General features: G+C 41.2%; 1 protein-coding gene across 1 annotated transcript; it reads left to right on the top strand.

Moving 5' to 3' along the window:
- The first annotated feature begins 11,188 nt into the window (after positions 1-11,188).
- LOC137283812 (spore coat protein SP96-like) lies at positions 11,189-11,998 on the top strand. Its single transcript, XM_067815496.1, has 2 exons — positions 11,189-11,192; positions 11,580-11,998. The coding sequence occupies exons 1-2, from the start codon at positions 11,189-11,191 to the stop codon at positions 11,996-11,998; spliced, it is 423 nt and encodes a 140-aa protein (XP_067671597.1).
- Positions 11,999-23,496: the final 11,498 nt, after the last annotated feature.

A 23,496-nucleotide genomic window follows, 5' to 3' on the forward strand; every position in this document is an offset into this window, starting at 1 on the left:
GTTTCCTAATTACGTGGCAAGATGCATCATGTACAAAAATAATATTTGATAATCATTCATTCGATCCGAGGTCTTTATTCCAGTTTGTGTGAGGTTGATCCACACAACCCATGTGTTTGAAAACGATTGTTTGATCAAGCCAAACATTGATCCCTTCAATACAGGGTGTTGTCACACTACAAGTATCCAGGTTCCCAGGTCCGAGTTCCCTCCATTACATCGATGACATCTTCTAGCTTAGCTAGAGCAGTGTTTCTGCAGTAAACTAGATCAGCATCTGTCGGTTTGAGTTCGGTAATAGCTACTAGCGATATGTGGCTCATAAATTCACCCATCTAAGCGGAGGATAAATTTGATTGACCAAATTGATTTTGATTCGGTGTCGTGTGTGATGGGGGAAATATAAGCGGTAATATCCACTCTACATCCAACTTTCCAGCGCTTTGGGAGATGAAATGAAGCTCAAATTACGGGCCCAATCAGCACATGGGTGTCTGGAGATGACATCGTATGAAAAACGTAAATCAACAGATTATTAATAGCGGAAAATCGAAGCAGGAGTGGTAAAGGTTCTCCTCCTATTGATGGCATTACACTGAGTTTGGATGCAGCATACCTGCTTGAATCCAAGCCAAGAGGTGTGAGATTGTTAAATCGATAATCAGTAATCGCAGATTTATTAATTACCTTCTTAAAAAACATAATACCCTTCAATTTTCGTTTCAACAAGGCGTGCGCACCCATGGACACTCCATGGAATATAGTAATCCAGTACCCAAGGGTTGTCGTTTTGCAGCTGTGTCACGTCGTTTGCTTATAATATCAACCAACAGCTTGCCTAAATCAGGATCGATATATACAGGCGGCCACGCTGAACATGCTACAAAATAACATTCTCTAAAATCTCTGATCCAGATCTGCATCACACTTTACCTGCTGCAGCCCAGTGTATGGGTCTTGACTCATGAATAGGAGTTATATCCTCATACAACTTATTCGAGTTCAACGGCGTATACTTATGTTAAGACAATCCAGTGTTCAACATTGTTACGGTTAAGAATTTACCGTGACAACAATGTAAGAAATCCGCTTGTGAACCAGCAAAACAGAACAAAGACAAGTCATAAACGTTCAAAATTCTGTTATTATGCAATGAGAGCAAGGTATGCAAAGTCACAAGTCAATATAACAATGCAGATTTCAGGTACAATTCAAGAGAGACAAAATCTAAGTCAATGGGTCACAAAATACAAAATAGCAAACTCACCAAAGTCTTTGTGTGAGAGAGAATCATTTATGGCAGAATGTCAACAAAGCGATCGGTGCGACAGCAGATAATGTAGATTCAGGCTTTGACGGGTGGCAGTGATGTAAATGAGTGTGAGTGTCCCCCTCAACACTGCAAATAGCCTTTAGATATATTTATTAAGTCATTCCCGAAAGTTCGGGCACAAACGAACGTCGTCAACACTGTAGAATGCCCTAGAATAAGTCTCTCGGAAGTAGACACATCGAAAACTAGGAGCAGATAAATTCCGGAAAACCAGAATGCTAAAAGTGTTGACCAGCTATTAAAACGAAATGTGATCTATCATATTTAATATTCAAAACACTAAATGTTGTGACCCTATAATAATTATCACTTAATTAACAACAAAAATATACAGAAAATACACACTCGTAACAACATCATGAACAACTATTGCATTCACTGAAGACCTCGATGTCTTAGATACACCTTCGCAGTCTTACCTAATGGAGATCCTTGTTAGTCCCACCTCCATAGTTTATATATGTACTATTGAGAAAAAGACACGAACGTCTTACACATTCAGTTTAAGTGCCAGCAGAAATCATATTTGTATCTCTCGGAAATACCATCAACACATTTTGGTCCTGCGTCGAGCGAAGAATCCTTCGCATTTCAACTTCTCATTTAAAAGCTATTCATCTGAACAGAGCAGCTAAACCTTCGCACTAGCGTGATTCCATTTTTGCTCTTGACTGTACATAGTTAATCCCATTATTAGATCACGTGACCTCTCGTAACGTCCTTCACTTCATATTTTGTACCTTATCTAAAAGCTGATCCAACTGCCATAACTGACCAAGTACAACATGTGAAGGATATTCCTCTTCAGAAAATAATATAGAACGTCAGTTTTAAAGAATGACCAATAATAACTATCCTCTGAAACAAATTCCGTTCTTTGCTAAAGGAAACAATAGCTGTGAAAACTATATGAATGGAATAACATATGAGTGAGTGAGTGAGTGAGTGAGTATGGTTTTACGAAGCGTTTTAACCATATTCCAGCAATATCATTGCGGGGACACCAGCAATTAGTTTCACACTGTACCCGGCCCATGTAGGGAATCGAACCAAAGTCTTCAGCGTGACGAGCGGACGCTTTAACCAGTAGGCTCCCCCGCCACCCCGAATGATAGATGCAAACCGGTGACGGTATTCACGTTCTTATCTATCCAGTCTTCTGATAGTATACACGCCTTCTCGATCTCTCCGCTCACGGGATAAGAAATTGCTTATGGTTCCCAAAGTAAAGACAGTGATGTACGGAAACAGGTCCTTTATCCATGCAGGATCGATAGCTTGGAAGAGTCTTTCGGAGAATCTCAGAGACCGTGGTGACCTTCCTACCTTCAAATCCAACCTAAAAACACACTTGTTCAACATAGCCTTTGAAGCATAGCTTTTTCCTTTAATCTCATCTCTATTTTGTGCGCTCTGAGCATGCTTAAGCGTGGATATATGCTGTTTGCAAATATGCTATTATTATTACTATTGTTTTTATTATCATGTATTTCACGAAACAGTGACACTCATTGTCATTGTAATCTTCAACACAAACAACCCTTGATATGGTCTGGTTAATTTGTAGTGCTGGTTATAGTTTATAATCAATGAGACGAATGACACCATGTCTGGAAGGAAGACGTCTCCGTCTGACAAAATGACGTCAAGATGGCGTGGTTCGGCTCTTGGCAGTGACCAACTGGGTTCAGGCTCTCCAGTTGTGTTCCTTGTTTCCCCAGCGGCTAGTTCTGACATTATTTTCAGACCTGACACTCAGCTCGGGGGCTTCCGTGTGTGGTGTAAATACAACATGTAAACATGTTATTGTCGGTATGATACAGCACCAATTCGGGAGGTGAAGAGAGACAGAGAAAGAGAGAGAGATGTCATTCATCTTATTTCCATGGTTCTTAAGAAATTATGTAAAATAGCATGCTTGTAAATCTACAGTAACCCTCGAATCCAGTACCATGGGTCTCTTAAATCACCAAGCAGTGTTTTTATTGGACATTTTGCCATTTGTTGGTTAGTGTCGCATTCTGCAGAATATCAGGAAACAGACTCGGCTGTCTGTAAATAATCTTAGTTCTGCGATTTATACACGTACTTTGGGATGTGATGACAGTCATCAACTAAATCAGCAGTCCCAGCCATCCCTGTCAGTCGCCTCTCATGACATAGTCGCCTTTCAAGGAATACCAGGCCTAGGGTTGCTCAAATCCAGTCCCAACCCGGATAGCCACTGAAAAATTGTAAAGTGCAGCATGAAAGTATACTGAACACAATGTTTCACACTATACCCGTGAAGATCCGGGTGAGAGTTTGGTCTTAAACAACCAACGCTTGTCTTCAAGTGAAGATCCGAGTTAGGATTGGTCTTCAGCACCCAATGCTTGTTACCTTTGAAAATCCGAGTTTCCGAAAATCCGGTCCTAATCAAACCCAGTCTAAGTAAACTTAGTCTCAGTGTATTTCGTTACACTCCACCACTGAGTCTAACAAAACCTAGTAGAAGGTCGAGTCAGGTAACCTTTGAGCGACCAGCGACCAATGACCGTCCAATCAAACGCGAGACGGTTAAATATATTTGATTTAACCAACCAGACATACTATTTAGGGATCGAAGGGACTTTCAAAATATTCAGGTCACTGACACAGATCTCTCCACAATCAAAAATCCGCATATAACACAGTTTTTTTGGGTTTCTGTTGACATGGTTACTATTACCTAATATTTCCGCAAGATGACATCCTTGAACATTGCCAAAACACAATTTTCAGCGACTGTTTACTCACCGTTGTCACGGTTGTACGTGCGCCGTGTGCATCACCTGGAAGCGAGTGTACGCTAAATAGCATTCGGAATCGTTCGGGTACGAAGATCTTCGAGATAAAAAGTTCAAAAGGTATGTGCGAATGTGCACTTTCGAGATTTGGTAAGCTGCGTTCTGATTGGTCAATCTCAAAGGTTACCTGACGCGACCTCCCATAAGGTTTTGTTAGACCCAGTAGTGGAGTGTAACTAAAAGTACTGAGGATAAGTTTACTTAGACTGTAATTAAACCCATGCTGGTCTCCCTATGAAGACCCACGTGTTTGCCTACCCGTGAAGATCCGGGTTAGAACTGATCTTCAGTACCCATTGCTCAATACTGAATAGCGTGACAAGTCGTCACAAGCTCTTCTGAGTGAGTGAGTTTAGTTTCACGCCATTTTAAACAATATCTTACATGAATCGAGCCGGGGTCTTCGGCATGACAACTGGACGCTTTAACAACTGGGCTACCCCACCGCTCAAGCTCTCCTGAAGTAATTCTCTTTATATTGATTGAATACAATATTTCCACATATTTGTTATCAACATCAGGTAATACAAAGTAATATTTGGTTGTCTTAAAAGCTAAGAAAATCCCATGAACAAGTCAAATTCACTTCAGTTCATGCTGAACACTTTTATTGAATAACAGAGGATACCTTCCAGTTCATTGTCGTCTGTAATTATGCGGTTATCCCACTCAGCTCATCCAATAGTCTTCATTCTACATGAGTATCTAGAACAATTATTAGACCTCTTGAGGCATCTACACTTTATGTTCTACATGATACTGTCAGGTGTAACTAATAGCATTCCATTTAATTAAGTCCTCTTTTAGCATCTACACTTTATGGTATACAGGATACTGTCAGGTGTAACTCATAGCATTCCACTTAATTAAGTCCTCTTTTAGCATCTACACTTTATGGTACACAGGATACTGTCAGGTGTAACTCATAGCATTCCACTTAATTAAGTCCTCTTTCAGCATCTACACTTTATGGTATACAGGGTACTGTCAGGTGTAACTCATAGCATTCCACTTAATTAAGTCATCTTTTTGCATCTACACTTCCAGGATGTCCAGTTTCAACACTTTTCAGTGGCATTGTGGGGTCACCCACATAGTTTGACAGCTATGTCACAGCGAGCTGCCAGTATTGTGCAATGAATGAATGAATGAACGAACGAACGAATGAATTTGGTCTGATTTTCACCGGTGACTTAGACTTAGGCAAAAGCGCTCGTATCAGTTTAGATACTTAATATACGGGAACATTTAATACCAAGATAATACAAAGAAACCCAACACACCATGGCTCTATGTAAATCAGTTTAGTTTGCGATGATATTGCATTGCAAGGAACTCTTTTTCAATGCCTATCTTGAAACCAGACTTAGCTTCATAATAAACAAGGGCTGACGTAACATGCATACTTTCAAGCTGAAACTATTAAGGATGTAGCTACCACGGAGTCTCACTATCACAATACCAGGACGGGTTTCGCAGAAGACGGTTGGCGTCTGACTTTTGATAGATATCAGCTAATATATGATAATCCCTTTGAGGAAATAAACTCGTAGTGATATCTGGCTGAGCGACCTAATTGCCTTCTATAGTCTGATCTATTGCTTTCAGCAGCTAGTCGTATTTTGTTAGTTTTGCCCAATTTTACGAGTGAACATACTTTTCTGGAGAACACTTACGCATCCCAGTGAATGCCCAATTTGCCCAAATGCCGAAATGACGTACTTGGACATATCCTATTTATAGTTGTGTAAATTTGGGGGATACAGAGAAACCGCCGAATTTCTTTTCTATTTCCGACAATACTTTAGGTGTTATACTATTTCCGACAATACTTTAGGTGTTATACTAGTCACGTTGGCATAGATGTGAACTTTGATCAAACATGAAATGCAGTCACCAAAGGCTGGAGGTGGTGGAATATTGTTGGATATAAAGTGACTTTTGCATGTCAGTATTTTCAGATGCTCTTTGTTTGCTGTCCAGTTAAATATACGCAAATCGCATGTCGCCATTTGAATATTTTTAAAACAAATATGACTTCAATATACAACTTAAAAATTAGCTTCTGTGGCAACACTCGTACAGATCTGATGGAAATGCGTGCTAAAATACATTTCAAAGGGATACACTGATTGAACTGAATCAAGGATACGCTATGGTTGCTGTATATCTATACATAGCAAAGATCACAAGAACGGGTGAGATGGGTGAAGTGTGCTAACACGTCACCTTCAAGATAACTGCACTTACTACGTTTTGTTTGTTGTTTAACGCCGCACTATTCCAGTTATATAGCGGGTGCCTGTAGATGAGTCTTGGTCTGACAATCCAGTGATTAACAGCATGGACATCGATATTTGCTCCGTTGAGGTTGAGACTTGCCACTTTAGCAAATTTGGCTGTAGTCATGATCTGTAGTCATTGGCTGCACTAGTTTCAAGGTCGGTATTAGTGACTGTCTACCAAGGCATTGGCTTCCGGTTTCCATGTGATAGAAATGCTAATCTCCCTATTTGGTACATTACCGGAGCGCCCTTCCACGTGTCCATGTGCTTGTAATGGGAAGGAATGCTGAAGGATTGCACTATTAATAGGGGATGAGATGGCATTGAATCCGTAGAATGGGCACACAACGATGGGACGTAACGGGGGAGTTTGACCAGATGAAGGATTGCGCTATTAACAGGGGGTTTGAGATGTCAATGAACCTAAGGAATTGGCCCACGAGGGTTTGACGTAAGCGGGGTCAGTGACCCCAGAGTGGGTCAAGTTGGTGTTAATGGCCACTGTGTCCACAAGGAGGAAGAAGCAGGTCACAACTAACCAAAACATAATGTTTACGACGCTCTGATGAGTAGCAGGCTGTGGAAACAGGGGATGCTCTTCACGTTCACTGTCTAAACAAGAGCGAGTTGAAGTCAAACGTCACATCGCCAGCCAAGAGCATTATTTCTTTCGTACCAATATCTTATTTTTTTGTGGCAATGAACAATCTCAAATCCGAATATTATTCCCAGACGACGTGTTGAGGATAGCACTCCTTAATGGTGAAACTACACAAAAGGAGAACACGATTACATTTGTGAACGGTTTGTCTGAATGGATCAATATAAAAAAAGTCCAGACCAATGAAATTTTATAAAACAGTTGTCCCAACATTTCGTACACTGAGCTATGGAGACGACAAGCAATAACGTCTCTTAAATGGTTCCTATGCTTACAAAAACTATTTCGTTTGACACTGAAGTCATATTGAACCACATGGAAAGTACTGCGTTTAACACACTAGGGAATATAGAACTTTCATTTAATCAGAACAGGACAAAGATTCGAAATCCTTCACTGGTCGGGCTTTCAATTGATACTCCTGATGTGCGCTTTATAACAATCTATATCGTGACTTCAAGTCAGAGATGCCATCATGGCATTATTGACAATTTCAGTAAATGGATTTCAATGTTTATTATCACCCAGTCAACCAACAGCCATGTTCCTTTTTTTTCGTCCGCTTGTCAAATCTCTCAAGTGAGGTACTGGCACTATTACGGCCATTGGCCTGGACACTTGACACTTGAGTTGATGTTAAACCCCGCACTCGCAACAGTAAATTTCTGTATATCGATAGTCTGTAATTAATTATGTCTGGACCGGAGAAATGTTTGGTTGCACTGAAAGGCAAATGGTTTTGTTTACCATGGGATACACTTTTTCAAATGTAACCATGAATGCCCAGTCCGGAGTGTTCCCCGTCGGGGGCACAGCAGAATGAGCATCGGAGTCTATTAGAACTTTGGAGGAGTAGAGGGATGTGTTTATCAGAGACCGGTAGATGTCTGATAGTAAAGGCCAAGCGTACATAGCTACGACATACCTAATAACATCTGACAGAGCTACTCAGTATGTATAGTGCGTCTTTTCACAAGGGCACAATCCCCAGGAGAGGTCAAACACCATTCAGGCAGAGGTAATTGTCCTGTGCCTGATTCAGTTGGTACTGAAACTGTAGATGTCTATTTTGGATGTTCCAGAAATTATTTGTTTCGGCATGCTGGGATTTGCAGATTGCCAACCGATGAGTGTTATCTGTGTGGAAAGTGAAACCCATTGGCAGCAGTACCATTCTTTGACACGGGAGACTGTTTGTGACCGATAGATAACGGTGGCATAGCACCATAGCCTGGTACAGACCCAGGGACGTGCCCGTTGACATACATCTGGGGCGGGGAGTAGCCTAATACTTTTAAGCGTCTTGTCATCACGCTGAAGATCCGTTTTTGATTTCCCACATGTGTAAAAGAAGCGAAGCCCCTATCTGGTGTCTCCCGGCGTGATATTGATGGAATGTTGCTAAAAGTGGCGTGAAAATACACTCACTCACTCATCCTTGACGTCTGTAACACGTCACTGTGGACGAGGAAAGTACATGTACTCCACTTCGCCGCCATCTGGATAAAAAAAGGGTGCAATAGTTTATGTCATCACAGTCGAAAGGTTTTGTACAAGTGAACGAAAAAGCAACCAATATTGCGCCCGAAAACTGAAATGTCAAAAGTCTGACCTGACGTATTTTAGCTTGATTTCATAACGGATTTTTAAAATTCAGACTGTTAGAAAAATATGATTTAAATACAAAATCTATTTTTTTCAATCTCCCAACAACCTTGACTTCTCTATGATCAAAAACAGTTCGCCATCATCGACCAACCAGCTGTGGAAAAATGGTGAAAAAACTGGTGAATCACAAGGACGAAATACGGCAAATGTCGTTAATGACCCTGACGCGTAAAAACATCCTGACACCACCTGGTACTATTATCATTTTCTGGAAAGGCAGTTCTTAATATTTAAATATTTCATTTGTAAAAGAAATGAACACATATATAAGAAAACACCTGCTTTAAATGCTTCAAAGTAATGATAGGGAGGGGGTGGGGGATGTGTGTGTGTGTGTGTGTGTGTGTGTGTGTGTGTGTGTGTTAATATTATGTTTTGATTGGTCATTGTACAAATGTTTTCTTTATACTAAAATGAGAAAGCGTTGAGTAGAATAGGTAATATTTAAACACGCTTAATTGCACCCATTTAACGATGCTTCACACGTATCATTGATGTGTTCACTCAAGCGCTAATTGAACATTTGACAATGTGTCTCGACATTTACTCAAAGAGCCCTTTTCTGTTGCAATACGACCTGGAAGGGTTGACACTTTGAACCATAGTTCGCTCTAACATTGGCATAGCATCACGCTTGTCCGTCAAGTTACAGCATGGTAAATTCTTCAATCTGCCCCAAGGCCGTGTTCCCTCCTAATGGAAATAGCAACAGGCTCTTTATTAAGCAGCTATATCATTTCATGCGAGCTGTGAATGAAATGTAATGTCTTCTCTAGTAGGAAACGTCTGGCTGTATGCTGTTTAATGGTCGATCTGTAAGGACAACATGACCCACCGAGTAATATTTTATTTCACCATAGATCTATTTCAAGGACAGAGCAGAATTTTTATTACGCTCAGGGCGGTAAACTCGGCATAAGAGATACAATAAATATAGTTATGTGTACATGAATGGCAGGATGGTTTCCTGATGGTATAACAAAATATTTTTTTGTTAAAATAAAACCAACACTAAATTGGTTACAGTTAAACAATTCGTTAAATTTTGACTCTTTGGGATTTTCAACATAATGGTGTGGGATATAAATTTCCGATGATATTTGAAGAAAGGACAGAGGATTAATAAAATTCATTCCCAACATCACTCGTGTCGCAGAGCAACAAACCCGTGGTGACAAACAGTCATGCATCGATACTTTCCATGGTCCTGTTTCGGCATTTTAGCTGAAAGAAGATGCAATGAAAAGATTTGCGATCCTAACGTATCCACAGTTTGATATTCTGTGTGGTCTTGGGGTGGTTATCGAAGACTATAATATTTTTAAGCGACAAAGAGTGTTTTACTTTCTTTCTTTCTTTTTATTGTTTTGTTGTTTTTTCAAATTAAAACTATAAACCTTAATATGTTTCTCTTAAAGTGCACCTTGGAACAATCCATTTAGTGTTTATCAATGTTGTGTTACAACAGCCTAAGGCGCGACTGTATTCAAGCATTTCGGGGGCATTTTCACGTTCTTCGATAAATCATGCTACTGACTTTGATCTCAAGACCTTCATCAGATTTTACGAGAAAGGCTTTTAAAGTATATTTTACATTATCTACATTTTTTCCTCTATGAAAAATACAAATTTCCCGTTCAACACTCTAAACATGTTGGGCAATCAGTACATGGTCTTGTCAATTCCGTTCAAACGGTCCTTGGCGATAATGTCAGGGGTCGAACGTTTCAAGTCTCATTCGGAAGAGTTAAAGGACGTATTTTACCGCAGCTTCTATGAGCAAACTCTGAGTGAGTGTGAGGAAAATAGTCCAGCAATATCACTGTGGGAAACACCAGATATGGCCCTCTTCACACATTGTATCCATGTGGAACTCGGGTCTTCGGCGTGACGAGCGAAGCCTTTAACCACTTGACTACCCCGATAACACTTACACTTATTCTGGTTTACTAATATTATTTTTATAAAGAACATCACCGCATTTTTACGTTAAAACTTAATCCGAATAAGTATTGTGGGTTCAGGCTTCAACCGATTAAATAATTATAACTATGATGTTTTCTTTGTTTGTAATCATGATGCTTGACCTGATATTGTCAAGCCTCTCAAGGTTGTCAGTGAAGGTTTGTTGTGGTTAAACCAAATTGGTATATGTCTGTGATCAGCCGCCGCTTTTAACAACGTTCCAGCAATATCATGGCGGGGAATGGGTTTCTCACATTGTACCCATGTGGGGAATCGAACCGGGTCTTCAGCTTGCCGTGCGAGCGTCATAACCACTAAACTACCTCAGTCCTACCCTGAACGGCAGAGAGTCTGTAAATACCCGTTTGTAGTATTTGTACATAGACATTAGTTCATACCATCACAGTAGTTACAGACTTCAAATATACAGTAAGGAACCAGAGTCAACATGAGTAGGTGCGCGCTGTTCCTCCAACATAGGAGAATGGTAGCACTAGCTAGCACTAGCACTAATCTAGCACTATTTCTTGTTTTTCGTTCAACTCCACACTGCATGAGCAACAATCTAATCGGTCTGTAAATAATGGTGACTACTACTACTACTACTACTACTACTACTACTACCACCACCACCACCACCACCACCACCACCACCACCACCACCACTACTACTACTACTACTACTACTACTACTACTACTACTACTACTACTACTACTACTACTACTACTACTACTACTACTACTACTACTACTACTACTGCCACTGCCACTGCCACTGCTACTCCTACTCCTACTCCTACTCCTACTGCTACCCCTACCGCCACCGCCACCGCCAAAGCCAACGCCAACGCCAACGCCACCGTCACCACTACTACTACTCCTACCGCTACCGCCACAGCTATCGCCACCGCTACCGCCACCGCCACTGCCACCGCCACAGCTACTACTACTCCTACTGCTACCGCCACCGCCACCGCCACCACTACTCCTACTGCTGCTGCTACTGCTACCACCACCGCCACCACTACTGCTACTGCTACTGCTACTGCTACCGCCACCACTACCACCACCGCCACCTCCACCGCCATCGCCACCACTACTACCACTCCTACCGCCACCGCCACTGCTACCGCCACCACCACCGCCACCACTACTCCTACTGCCACCGCCAACCACTACTACTACTCCTACTGCCACCTCCACCACCACCACCACCGCTACTACTACTCCAACTGCTATCGCCACCGCCACTGCTAACGCCACCACCACCACTACTGCTACTGCTACTGCTACTGCCACCGCCAACCACTACTACTACTCCTACTGCCACCTCCACCACCACCACCACCGCTACTACTACTCCAACTGCTATCGCCACCGCCACTGCTAACGCCACCACCACCACTACTGCTACTGCTACTGCTACTGCTACCGCTACCGCTAACGCCACCACCACCACTACTGCTACTGCTACTGCTACTGCTACTGCTACTGCTACTGCTACTGCCACGGCCACCTCCAGCACCACCTCTACTGCTACTGCTACCGCCACCACTACTCTCACCGCCACCACTACTGCTATTCCTACTGCTACTGCTGCCGCTACTGCCACACCTACCACTACCGCTACCGCCACCGCCACCGCCACCGCCACCGCCACCGCCACCACTGCTACTGCTACTGCTACTACTACTACTACTACTACTACTACTACTACTACTACTGCTGCTGCTGCTGCTGCTGCTGCTGCTGCTACTGATACTATTTATACTACTGCTTTTACTACTACCACTGCTACTACTGATACTACTACTACTACCACTGCAACTACTACTGCTTCTGCTACTAGTATTACTACTACTAGAACTAATACTACCACTACTACTGTGGTGTTTCTTTGCGTGATGATATCTGCATTCCCTGAATCTCAGTAACCTATGCTTATGGCAAGAGGCGAGCAACATGATCAGGTGGTCAGACTCGCTGACGTTTTGACACGTCATCGTATCCCATTTGCATAGATCGATGCTCATGATGTTGATCGCTGGATGATCCTCAAACTCGATCAAGGTGCAAATTATTTATTTGTGTTTTACAGTGGAAGTTCCCTAAATCGGGTACTTGCCGGTAGAGGTATGTATCTCTGTTTGTTTCAGCTCTCTTACCATAGGCATTCTAGGTAGGGGAAGTTGAGTGGATGTTTCTATTTCCAGCAGTCTCGAACCAGTCTGAACAGACACAATCCCCTGATGAGTGGATTTTTTTTCTATTTGCAGTCTAAATAGACAAATTCCCACTTAAAATCACTGTACAGTAACTCTCAAAGAAATACCTTAAAACATAAAGCGTGATTAGAGGGCATCAATAATTTTCGCTTCCACAACAGGAGTGTAGCGAATTCGAAGTTGCGCTGATGAGGAAATTCCCGCTACTTGCGTAAAGTGACATAACTACGAAAGCCTAATGCTGCCACTTTTGTAGCATAAAACATTTTTTTCCGCCACAATTGGCAGCATGAGGCTTTCATACATAACTACGTAACCACTGACGTGGGGGCATTTTCCTCAACCGGAGTAATTCAAACTTTTGTCAAAGGATCACCGAAAGGGGGGTTGTAAAAGATGAAATTATGTGTGGAATTAGCTGCACATGCACTACGATAAAGCATGCCAATTTCAATTTCTTCCAAACTACTATTGAAATGTATTTTGTGTTCAGGAGCCCCGTGTTCACAGACGGGACTTCAGCCATCAAATTTCATTCATGTCATGGCGCACCAACCCTGAGATCGACACATCCGTAACCAGTGCGACATATTATTCACCCAATCCTCCTACGATATAGGATAAGCTTGTGTTGTAACACCACATGGGGGAGTTGTTTCAGTAACCGGTACGACACATTATTCATCCAGTCCTCCTAAGATATGGGATAAGCTTGTGTTGTAACACCACGTGGAGGAGTTGTTTCAGTAACCGGTACGACATATTATTCACCCAATCCTCCTACGATATAGGATAAGCTTGTGTTGTAACACCACATGGGGGAGTTGTTTCAGTAACCAATACGACATATTATTCATCCAATCCTCCTAAGATATGGGATAAGCTTCCGTTGTAACACCACACGGGGGAGTTGTTTCAGTAACCAGTGCGACATGTTATTCATCCAGTCCTGCTAAGACATGGGATAAGCTTGTGTTGTAACACCACATGGGGGAGTTGTTCCAATAAACAGTGCGACATATTGTTCATCCAGTCCAGACGAAAGTCAAACAAATTGTTGAGTTAAGAGATGTAGTTTCTTTCTCCCCGAAGCTAACATTAAAAATTCTATCATTTATATTTAGGAAATGTATTGACGGAACTGTTCAGATTTCCTTATACACCAGTTGTTGAAGAAGTGATTCTTAAAACAGTGTTCAAGGAAGGAAGAAATGCAATTCTCCCATTAGTCGTGTCAATTGTGTAAATAGGGAATCTCACCCAAGTGTCTACTGATATCAAATATCAACACGAGTTGATAAAGCAACAAATATCAAAGGCTTGCCGCTGTTTTTACCAGTATAAACGAGTGTTGATATAATTGATATCAGTAGACACGAGGGTGAGATTCTATTTATCATCCAAGATCATTCTTCATTAGTTTTCAATGAAAAATGTACATCTCTGAACACGGCACTGGCATTAGATTTGCAGTGCAACGATGTCATAGCATTGTGACATCATGAAGTTCGTGACGTCATAGCATTGTCAGGGCATTGTGCAAAATCTACTCTCAAAGTAGGAGATATCGTCTAATCTCACACAGGCGATATCTCCTGTGGAACACAGTTTTTGATGATAAATAGTCATATATTTACAGACCGAATATAAGACAGAGTGGCCCCATATGCCACTAATGAACAACTGCTGGAGGTTTGAGACATTACAATACCGTTTTGGAAAGTTTATGCCTAAGCAACGAGAAATTAAGAGAGAGTAAGTCATTGAGAAGAGAGAAAAAGACTACGATTTGAATCAGTGGAAACAAGATATTCAGTACTGCAAAGGTATTCATTAACGTTTACAACCTTTTCTATTCACATGATAAGTAAAGCGTGTTTTGTTATTTTTCAGCCAGTCATGACAAAACCCATAAAAATAAAAACATTATCACAAGTACCCAGTTAATTAAAACCTTACTCAAACCATTAGTTTCTTTAATTTCGGTCACAACTTGGTCAACTGTGCCTATCTTCTTCTCCTCCACAGTACAGTTGTTTTTGAGGAATGTTTTAAACTCATTGTCCTTAAAGTCCTTGGCATTTTGACTCAAAGATGAAAGATCTGGAACCTTTATGAAAGCCCTGCCGTTACATAAACAAAATAAATTGATTTATGACTCGTGCACCCGACTCCTGACACATTGTCCCTGACACATTGTGTAATTAGGAAGGTGTGATACTTGTACACATGACATGGTTTTATGTTTGTGGGATTGCAAACAAACTAGATCCATTTTTCTCGGATGACTGGATCTGACGGAAACTGGTGCCAACTCTTGTCAGTTTCAAGTCCGGCTTTGTACTTGGACGAATGACAGTTTCCAGCCACGCAGTTGTCTAACATCTCAACTGAGATGATTTTTTATTGGATCGAACGCACATTCAGAGAATATGTATTTATAAAATCCAACATCTCTACATACATTCTTTATGGATAGAAACGTCTTCTAGTGTATATGATTTTGTTTGACAACGGTATGTAAAAACGGTATATGAATCCATACTGAAACGACGCATCAAGTACAATAAAAGAAGTTGTTAGCCATAAAGAATCGCACTTTCTTGTGACTCTAAAATGTGTACTTCTAAAATGTCCATCAAACAGATCATCTTTCTGTAGACACAATGAACCCTCAGCGTATCAGCAAATGAACCAGCCAGTCGGAAGCCGCAGTTACACTTGCGTGCACACCCACCCGCTATGACTGGGATCGGTCTCACGAGGGCTTCGTTTTGAGGGAAGCAAGCCCAAGTACAAAATATTACACTTTTCAATCGCGATAGTACGCTTATAATTATTTAGTTTTTTTTACAAGCAGTAATGTATATTATATGTCATGAATAAGTGATAATTGTGTTTTAATTATGTTTGAGTTTTAGGTTGCATATGGCCTTTAAGTTATACTAAAACGTAGCACGGTGTTCTTTACCTCCCGTAAAATCACTGAAATACGATTTTTTACTCATTGTTTAATAAACCGCCCTACCTTTCTACTCCAGCACATATAGGAAAGTACCTGCTGTTTGTAAGAGGCGGAACGCAACAATCACGTGCAGAGAGTCGCGTGATAACCATGGCAATCCCACCCACATAGCGAAACAGGAAAACGGATCCCAATTGCAAGTTTAATGAAAATGCAAGTACTCCCCGACTCACACATCAGCAACATGGGTCGCGTGTCATTGGTGGCTTAATGCAGTACAATTGGCTGTAATTAATTATTTATTTTGGGAGTTCTGAGAGTAAACCCAGTAGTTGCACGAGCCCTGAACTGTAGTCGGAAGACTCCAGTTTATCCGACTTGCTTTATGGCATTTTGCAACGGCTTGGTGCCCCTGTCGGGCCATACACAGGACAAGAAAACATCTCATCGTGCTTCAAGTTTAACGATGGGTCGACAGACTTGCCAAATTCAACCAGAGGCATTGGAACAAGATTGTCTTCACCGACATGTTTACGAACCTGACCGATTTGTCCTCTTACTGCCATGTAGTTTTGTCGCCCGAGTCCTTCGATCTGTTAGTCATTCCGACATAGCGACATATCATCATTAAGATATACCTCACACTGAGCCGTCTAACCCTTGCTGAGATTCCAGTTCGATCCCACCTATTTTGAAAGAACACCGAAAACGGATCAGGCAGCACAGACACCAATCCCAGACCTTGTGGGATCTAGGGCAAGGACCCGGTGACCAATGACGACAACTTCCCATAGTTCTCCTGCCGAGGAGGTGAGGTTGTGTTGCCGTAACAGCCACTCTAGGAGATTACATTCGTTCTGGACTTCTGTTCCAGCAGTTTTATCACTATGAAGTTTTGAGTTAAGGGTTCATGGGACATCACGCATTATTCGGTCAGTAAGAGATTCCGCAATCCATTTTTGTCGTCCTTATTGTTATCTGAAAGACAACAACGTAATATATTATATCTATTTTGTAATAACGGGCTCAATACTTTCAGATGAATAATTTTAAGTGTTTATTTTCAGTTGAATATATGTTGATACCTTCTGGTAGGTGATATTTGTACCGTCAAACAACGATGCGTCTACTTGAACGCCTCGAGGTTCGAAACAGCCGCACAATAGAGCCTGTAAGGTCAAGGCACTTCGCGAGACATTTACTACTTCCGGTGACACACGTTCATATGATTGTCAGCTGACAGTAAATGAACTATAACCTTGAAGAAATAACAAATTTCCGATATTTCATCCCGAAATTATCTAACTATTACGACTGTCAACAGGTGTGACTCACAAGCATTGCTCGTCCGGTGAAATAGAATCATATTCGGTTATACGTGTTGTTTGGATATTTCGTTAAACAAACTGAAATTTGAAACATGTAATGTACATTTCATCAAGGCACGAACTTAGAATGTTACATTGCGGACACTTGAAACAACAAACAAATAACAGTCAGCAAGTATGCGTGTCCAGGAACACAATGAGCTTCAGAAGTGGGACAGGTGTTCTTATACAGTAAGGAGTCAACATGAGTAGGTGAGCTCTGATCCTCTAACATAGGAAAATGGTACATCACAGGTCCTGCACTATACAACCGGCCTTTATCATGACGTCTAAAGTCACTTTAAAACTACAGTGATTTTGATGTGAAGAAACATTCCATATCCCGTCATTACTGCTGAAAAACTGTGAAACAAGAGAAGGGACATAACTCTGTTGATACTAGAATTTCGGATCTGTCAGTTGTTTTGAATAATCTAGCACTGTTTTTTGGTTTTTCGTTCAACTCCGCACTGCATGAGCAACATTCTAGTCGGTCTGTAAATAATGGTGACTGGACCGTGCAAACCAGTGATCAACAGTATGAGCATCGGTCTGCAAGTGCAGGAGTCAATGACAGGCGGCAACCAAGTTGGTGTGTCTGACCACCCACTCCATTAGGCCGCTCTTTCGATGAAAAGCATAGTTTGTGCAGACCATCTTGGTTAATTCAAACCGGGTTCATAGCGGGTACACAACTACTACTACTGCTGCTTCTACTGCTACTACTGTTACTACTGCTACTACTACTGCTACTACTACTACTGCTGCTACTACCATGACTGCTACTACTACTGCTACTACCACCACTGCTACTACTGCTGCTACTACCACCACTGCTACTACTACTGCTGTTACTACTACCACTACTGCTACTACTACTGCTACTACTGCTGTTACTACTACTGGTACTGCTGCTACTACCACCACTGCTACTACTACTACTACCACCACTCCTACTACTGCTACTACTGCTGCCGCTGCTACTACTACTACTACTGCTACCACTGCTACTACTACTGCCACTGCTGCTACTACTACTATCACTAATGCCACTACTACCACTGCTACTACAGCTATTACTATTACTACTGTTGCTACTACTACTGCTATTACTGCTACTATTACTGCTACTGCAATTCTACTACTACTACTACAACTATTACTGAGACTCGCTGACATTTTGACACGTCATCGTATCCCATTTGCATAGATCGATGTTCATCATGTTGACCGCTGGGTGATCCTCAAACTCGACCACGCTGCAAAATTATGTATTTGTGTTTTACAGTGGAAGTTCTCTAAATCGGGTACTTGCCGGTAGAGATGTGTATCTCTGTTTGTTTCAGCTCTCTTACCATAGGCATTCTAGGTAGGGGAAGTTGAGTGGATTCTTTCTATTTCCATCAGTCCCGAACCAGTCTGAGTAGACAAATTCACCCCTTGAAACCTTTCAAAAAATCACTTTAAAGTAATTCTTACAGAAATACCTTCATACATAAAACCTCACAACATTTGTGATCATTGGACATTAATAATTTTCGTTTCCACACCAACAGTGTAGCAAAGTTGCGTTGGTAAGGATATTCCCGCTACTTGCGTAAAGGGGCATAACTACGAAAGCCTAATACTACCACTTTTATGGCATAAAACATTTTCTTCCGCCACAATTGGCAGCATGAGGCTTTCATACATAACTACGTAACCACTGACGTGGGGGCATTTTCCTCAACCGGCGTAATTCAAACTTTTGTCAAAGGATCACCGAAAGGGGGGTTGTAAAAGATGAAATTATGGGTGGAATTAGCTGCACATGCACTACGATAAAGCATGCCAATTTCAATTTCTTCCAAACTACTATTGAAATGTATTTTGTGTTCAGTGGCCCTGTGTTCCGAACACACGCGCGACTTCAGTCATCAAATTTCATCCATCTCATGGTGCACCAGCCCTGAGACCGACACATCCGTAACCAGTGCGACATACTATTCATCCAATCTTCCTACGATATGGGATAAGCCTGTGTTGTAACACCACATGATGGAGTTGTTCCAGTAACCAGTGCGACACATTATTCATCCAATCCTCCTAAGATATGGGACAAGCTTGTGTTGTAACACCACATGGGGGAGTTGTTTCAGTAACCAGTGCGACATATTGTTTATCCAATCCTCCTAAGATATGGGATAAGCTTGTGTTGCAACACCACACGGGGGAGTTGTTCCAGTAACCAGTGCGACACATTATTCACCCAATCCTCCTAAGATATGGGATAAGCGTGTGTTGTAACACCACATGGGGGAGTTGTTTCAGTAACCAGCACGACATATTATTCACCCAGTCCTCCTACGACATGGGAGAAACTTGTGTTGTAACACCACATGGGGGGAGTTGTTTCAGTAACCAGTACGACATATTGTTTATCCAATCCTCCTGCGATATGGGATAAGCTTCCATTGTAACATCACATGGGAGAGTTGTTTCTAATGAACCATTTCTGTTTCTTAATACCCACCCACTTCAAATAAAACCATTTGGCAGCTCAGTTGATGCTAGGGGCGGTGGGCGTGTATATAGGTCAAACGCTACAATCGTTAGTTCATCACGGCGAAGACCCAAATTCGATTCCCACATGTATTGCATTGGCATATGTTGCTGGAATTCTGCTGGAATTCTGCTGAAATTGCTGGAGTTCTGCTGGAATTCTGCTGGAATTGCTGGAATTCTGCTGGAATTCTGCTGGAATTGCTGGAATTCTGCTGGAATTGCTGGAATGCTGCTGGAATTCTGCTGGAATTCTGCTAAAACGGCGTACACCCACACTCACTCACTCACTGAAATAACTTACTATTTTATTTTCCCCGTGAAGATGCAAAATGAAGTCATCAGGCCACGCAATATATCAGAATCAATGTTACTGTGGTATGTCTAATTATCAAAAGGGACGTGAATAACATAAAATTTAAAAAATCGTATATACCCCCACAAAGCAATAACTTTAAACAAACAAACAAACAAAAATAAACACAGTTTGCTTGGATGTATTTGACCTACACATTGGAATTAGGTTGCTTCTCTTGGTAATCGGAATTAGAGAACATTTATATCAATAAAAAACAAAAACAAAACACGAACATATTTCAGGATTTCATTTTATTCTCAATAAGAAGCCAATAACGAAGACAACAGTCTTTATGTAATGCGTCTCGCACCATTAGAGACATAAGAACCCAAACACATTGACCTATGTAACAATGAACACTCGTGGTAGGTATCTTCACCATGGACAGGTAGAAGTGCGATGTGGCACACTTAACGATATAAGCGTCCAGTTGGATTATGCATATCATAACTATAACACAATCAACATACATATACATCTATAATGGGGACAAAACAAGATAACGCTTTGTACCGGTATCAGTAATAGACATACACGAAAATTTGGCTAAAAATCAAATTGCGTCCCTTAGCTGCACCACGATCTGCGATTATGATGGCGCACATTTGTTTCATTTTGATCCCTGACGTTTCACTTCAAAACGTTTTTCAGCTGTTTTCTCTAACCTGGTCAACATTTACGATTTCCGTCAGTTTGGTCTTTCCCTACATGATATAGTCAGTGGCAGCTCATAATTACAGCTTGAAACCATGTCAGACGCCCCTCATTCAGCACTACTTAAAACAGACATCACAGAACATCTATAAATATATTACGGAGTCAAATAAAGTCGTTTGTACATTTGTCTTTTAAAGCATCAAACATTTTTATACATGCATAAACAGACGAGATATTTAGCATTTAATAGATTTAACACAAGTCAAAGATATGAACGTGGTAAAATACTTCCCATAATTTTAACCGACGCCGATGGGGTTCATACGGAGTAGGTTTCAGTTATGTATACTTGTGATACACTGATTAATGTTAGCGGAAGAAGAGGAAGATCTCAGTCACCGGTTCAGTTTCCGTGTTTCAACTTTATGACTAAACAGAATAAACGTATAAATCATTTACGCCGAACCATTGCGGATGTGAATCAGCTGCTCAAGCTCGACAAACAGTATGAATGAATCACAATCCCTTCAAGAATGAGGCGGTAGAGTAGCCTAATGGGTAAAGCGTTTGCTCGTCACGCCGAAGGCCTGGGTTCGATTCCCGACATGGATGCAAAGTGTGAAGTCCATTTCTGGTGTCGCCCGTCGTGATATTGCTGGAATATTGCTAAAAAGACTTACCACCCAAAAGATAAGGGTTCCAGCTAATCACATGGCGCCGCATGTCAGAATGGTGAGATGCGTTTGCAATACATGGTGTTGATCAGATACAGTGAAGGTCGCCAGGGCATAAAATATATTCTGGGCGGGAGAACTGAATCCCTTATGCCCTGTTTGGAAGAAAGCAGTTCGGATTCTCGAGTGGGAGGTGAAATGACTCGCCCTCCACTCAGTTTAAGTCACGTGGCCTGGCACAGGTCTACCTCAACTCAGTCGAACAATCAATATCCAGTTTATTTTAATTTTTAACAAAAGCAGATTGAAACATGCAGAGATAAATTCATTTTAGCAGTACTAATCGGAGTATATATTTTATGCGTAGTGCGTTTATACCACGTGCCGCAAGGGGTATACCACCTAACGAGGGACTAGTAAATATACGACCTGATACTGCAACATCTACTCAAATGGAAAAGGTTTCATATTTACGTTTGCCATTGCGCTCTGATTGCTCTTTATGCAAGTGTTTGAGTGAGCGAGTTTAGTTTTAAGTTGCTTTTAGCAATAGTCATTTAATTTCACTACGAGGGACGCTTGCTTCACATGGCACCCTTTTGCTTAGTGTATGAGTTCCATTTCATTTAACGATCGGAAAGGTACGACTGCCGTACGTCTTTGAAGGGTAGCCCAGTGGTTAAAGCATTCGATCGTAAAAGTGAAGGTCAGGGTTCGAATTTCCCACATGTGTGGTGCCTATTTCTGGTGTTCCCCGCAGTGATGTTGCTGGGATATTGTTATAAGCGGCGAAAAACAATACTCCATCACTACGTTAACGAATGTGACTCATTCGACAAGGTGATCTGTGAGCTACTGCAATGAAAACGTATATTCATCTACACATATGCGATACTCGGGGCGCTGTAACTATGCCTTTACAATTGTTATCTGTAAAATATTGTCTCCGTTCCCCCACAACATCAGTATCCCACTGACAAACTATATATAAACATTCATTAATATACACAGACAGCAAACCAGTTGCGTTTTAAACAGCCTAATCCAGTTTTACGGTGTAGTATAAGTGTTATGACGATCTAGTACCCCCTTTAACATACAATTATTGATCGGCATAGCACTGGGACTACTTCGTGGGAAAGTGTTCCGATATCAGGTGGTATACTAAATAGTGTCTACTAAAATGTATGTACAATACCATATAATATTGAAGGACATGACCCTCGAAATTCCACATATATGTTACATTTGGTGACAGTGACTAGACGCAACAGCACTGTTGATTGTGAAAGAACTGGACGAAATGTTGCTGTTGGTCTTGAAATGAGTAGACGCAACAATGCTGTTGATATTGAAATGCCTGTCAACTGTTCTACTGATTCTGAAATGACTAAGAACAGTAATGTTGGTAGTAAAATGACTAGAAACAGGTCTATTGATTGTAAAATGACTATCAACTGTTCTGTTGATTGTGAAATAACTATCAACGGTTAATGTTAAAGTTAGTAAAGAAATGACTATATGCTACAGTACTGTTGGTTGTTAAATGACTAGGAACAGTTCGTGAAATGACTGTCAGGTGTTCTATTAATTCTGAAATGACTTCCAATAGTAATGTTTGTAGTAAAAGGACTAGTGACAGTTTTATTGATTGTGAAATGAGCAGCAACAGTTCTAGTAACTGAAGTGACTAGCAACAATACTATTGATTGTGAAATGACTAGCAACAGTACTGTTGATTGTGAAATGACTAGCAACAGTACTGTTGATTGTGAAATGACTAGCAACAGTACTGTTGATTGTGAAATGACTAGCAACAGTGCTGTTGATTGTGAAATGGCTAGCAACAGTACTGGTGATGTGAAATGACTAAGAACAGTACTGTTGTTTGTGAAATGACTAGAAAACGTATCAATAAAGTTCATACAGTAGAAGCTGTCAAAAAACCGGTATCTGTCCAATCTGGCA

The sequence above is a fragment of the Haliotis asinina genome, chromosome 5 (genome assembly GCF_037392515.1).
Source record: "Haliotis asinina isolate JCU_RB_2024 chromosome 5, JCU_Hal_asi_v2, whole genome shotgun sequence".
NCBI classification, from domain to species: Eukaryota; Metazoa; Mollusca; class Gastropoda; order Lepetellida; family Haliotidae; genus Haliotis; species Haliotis asinina.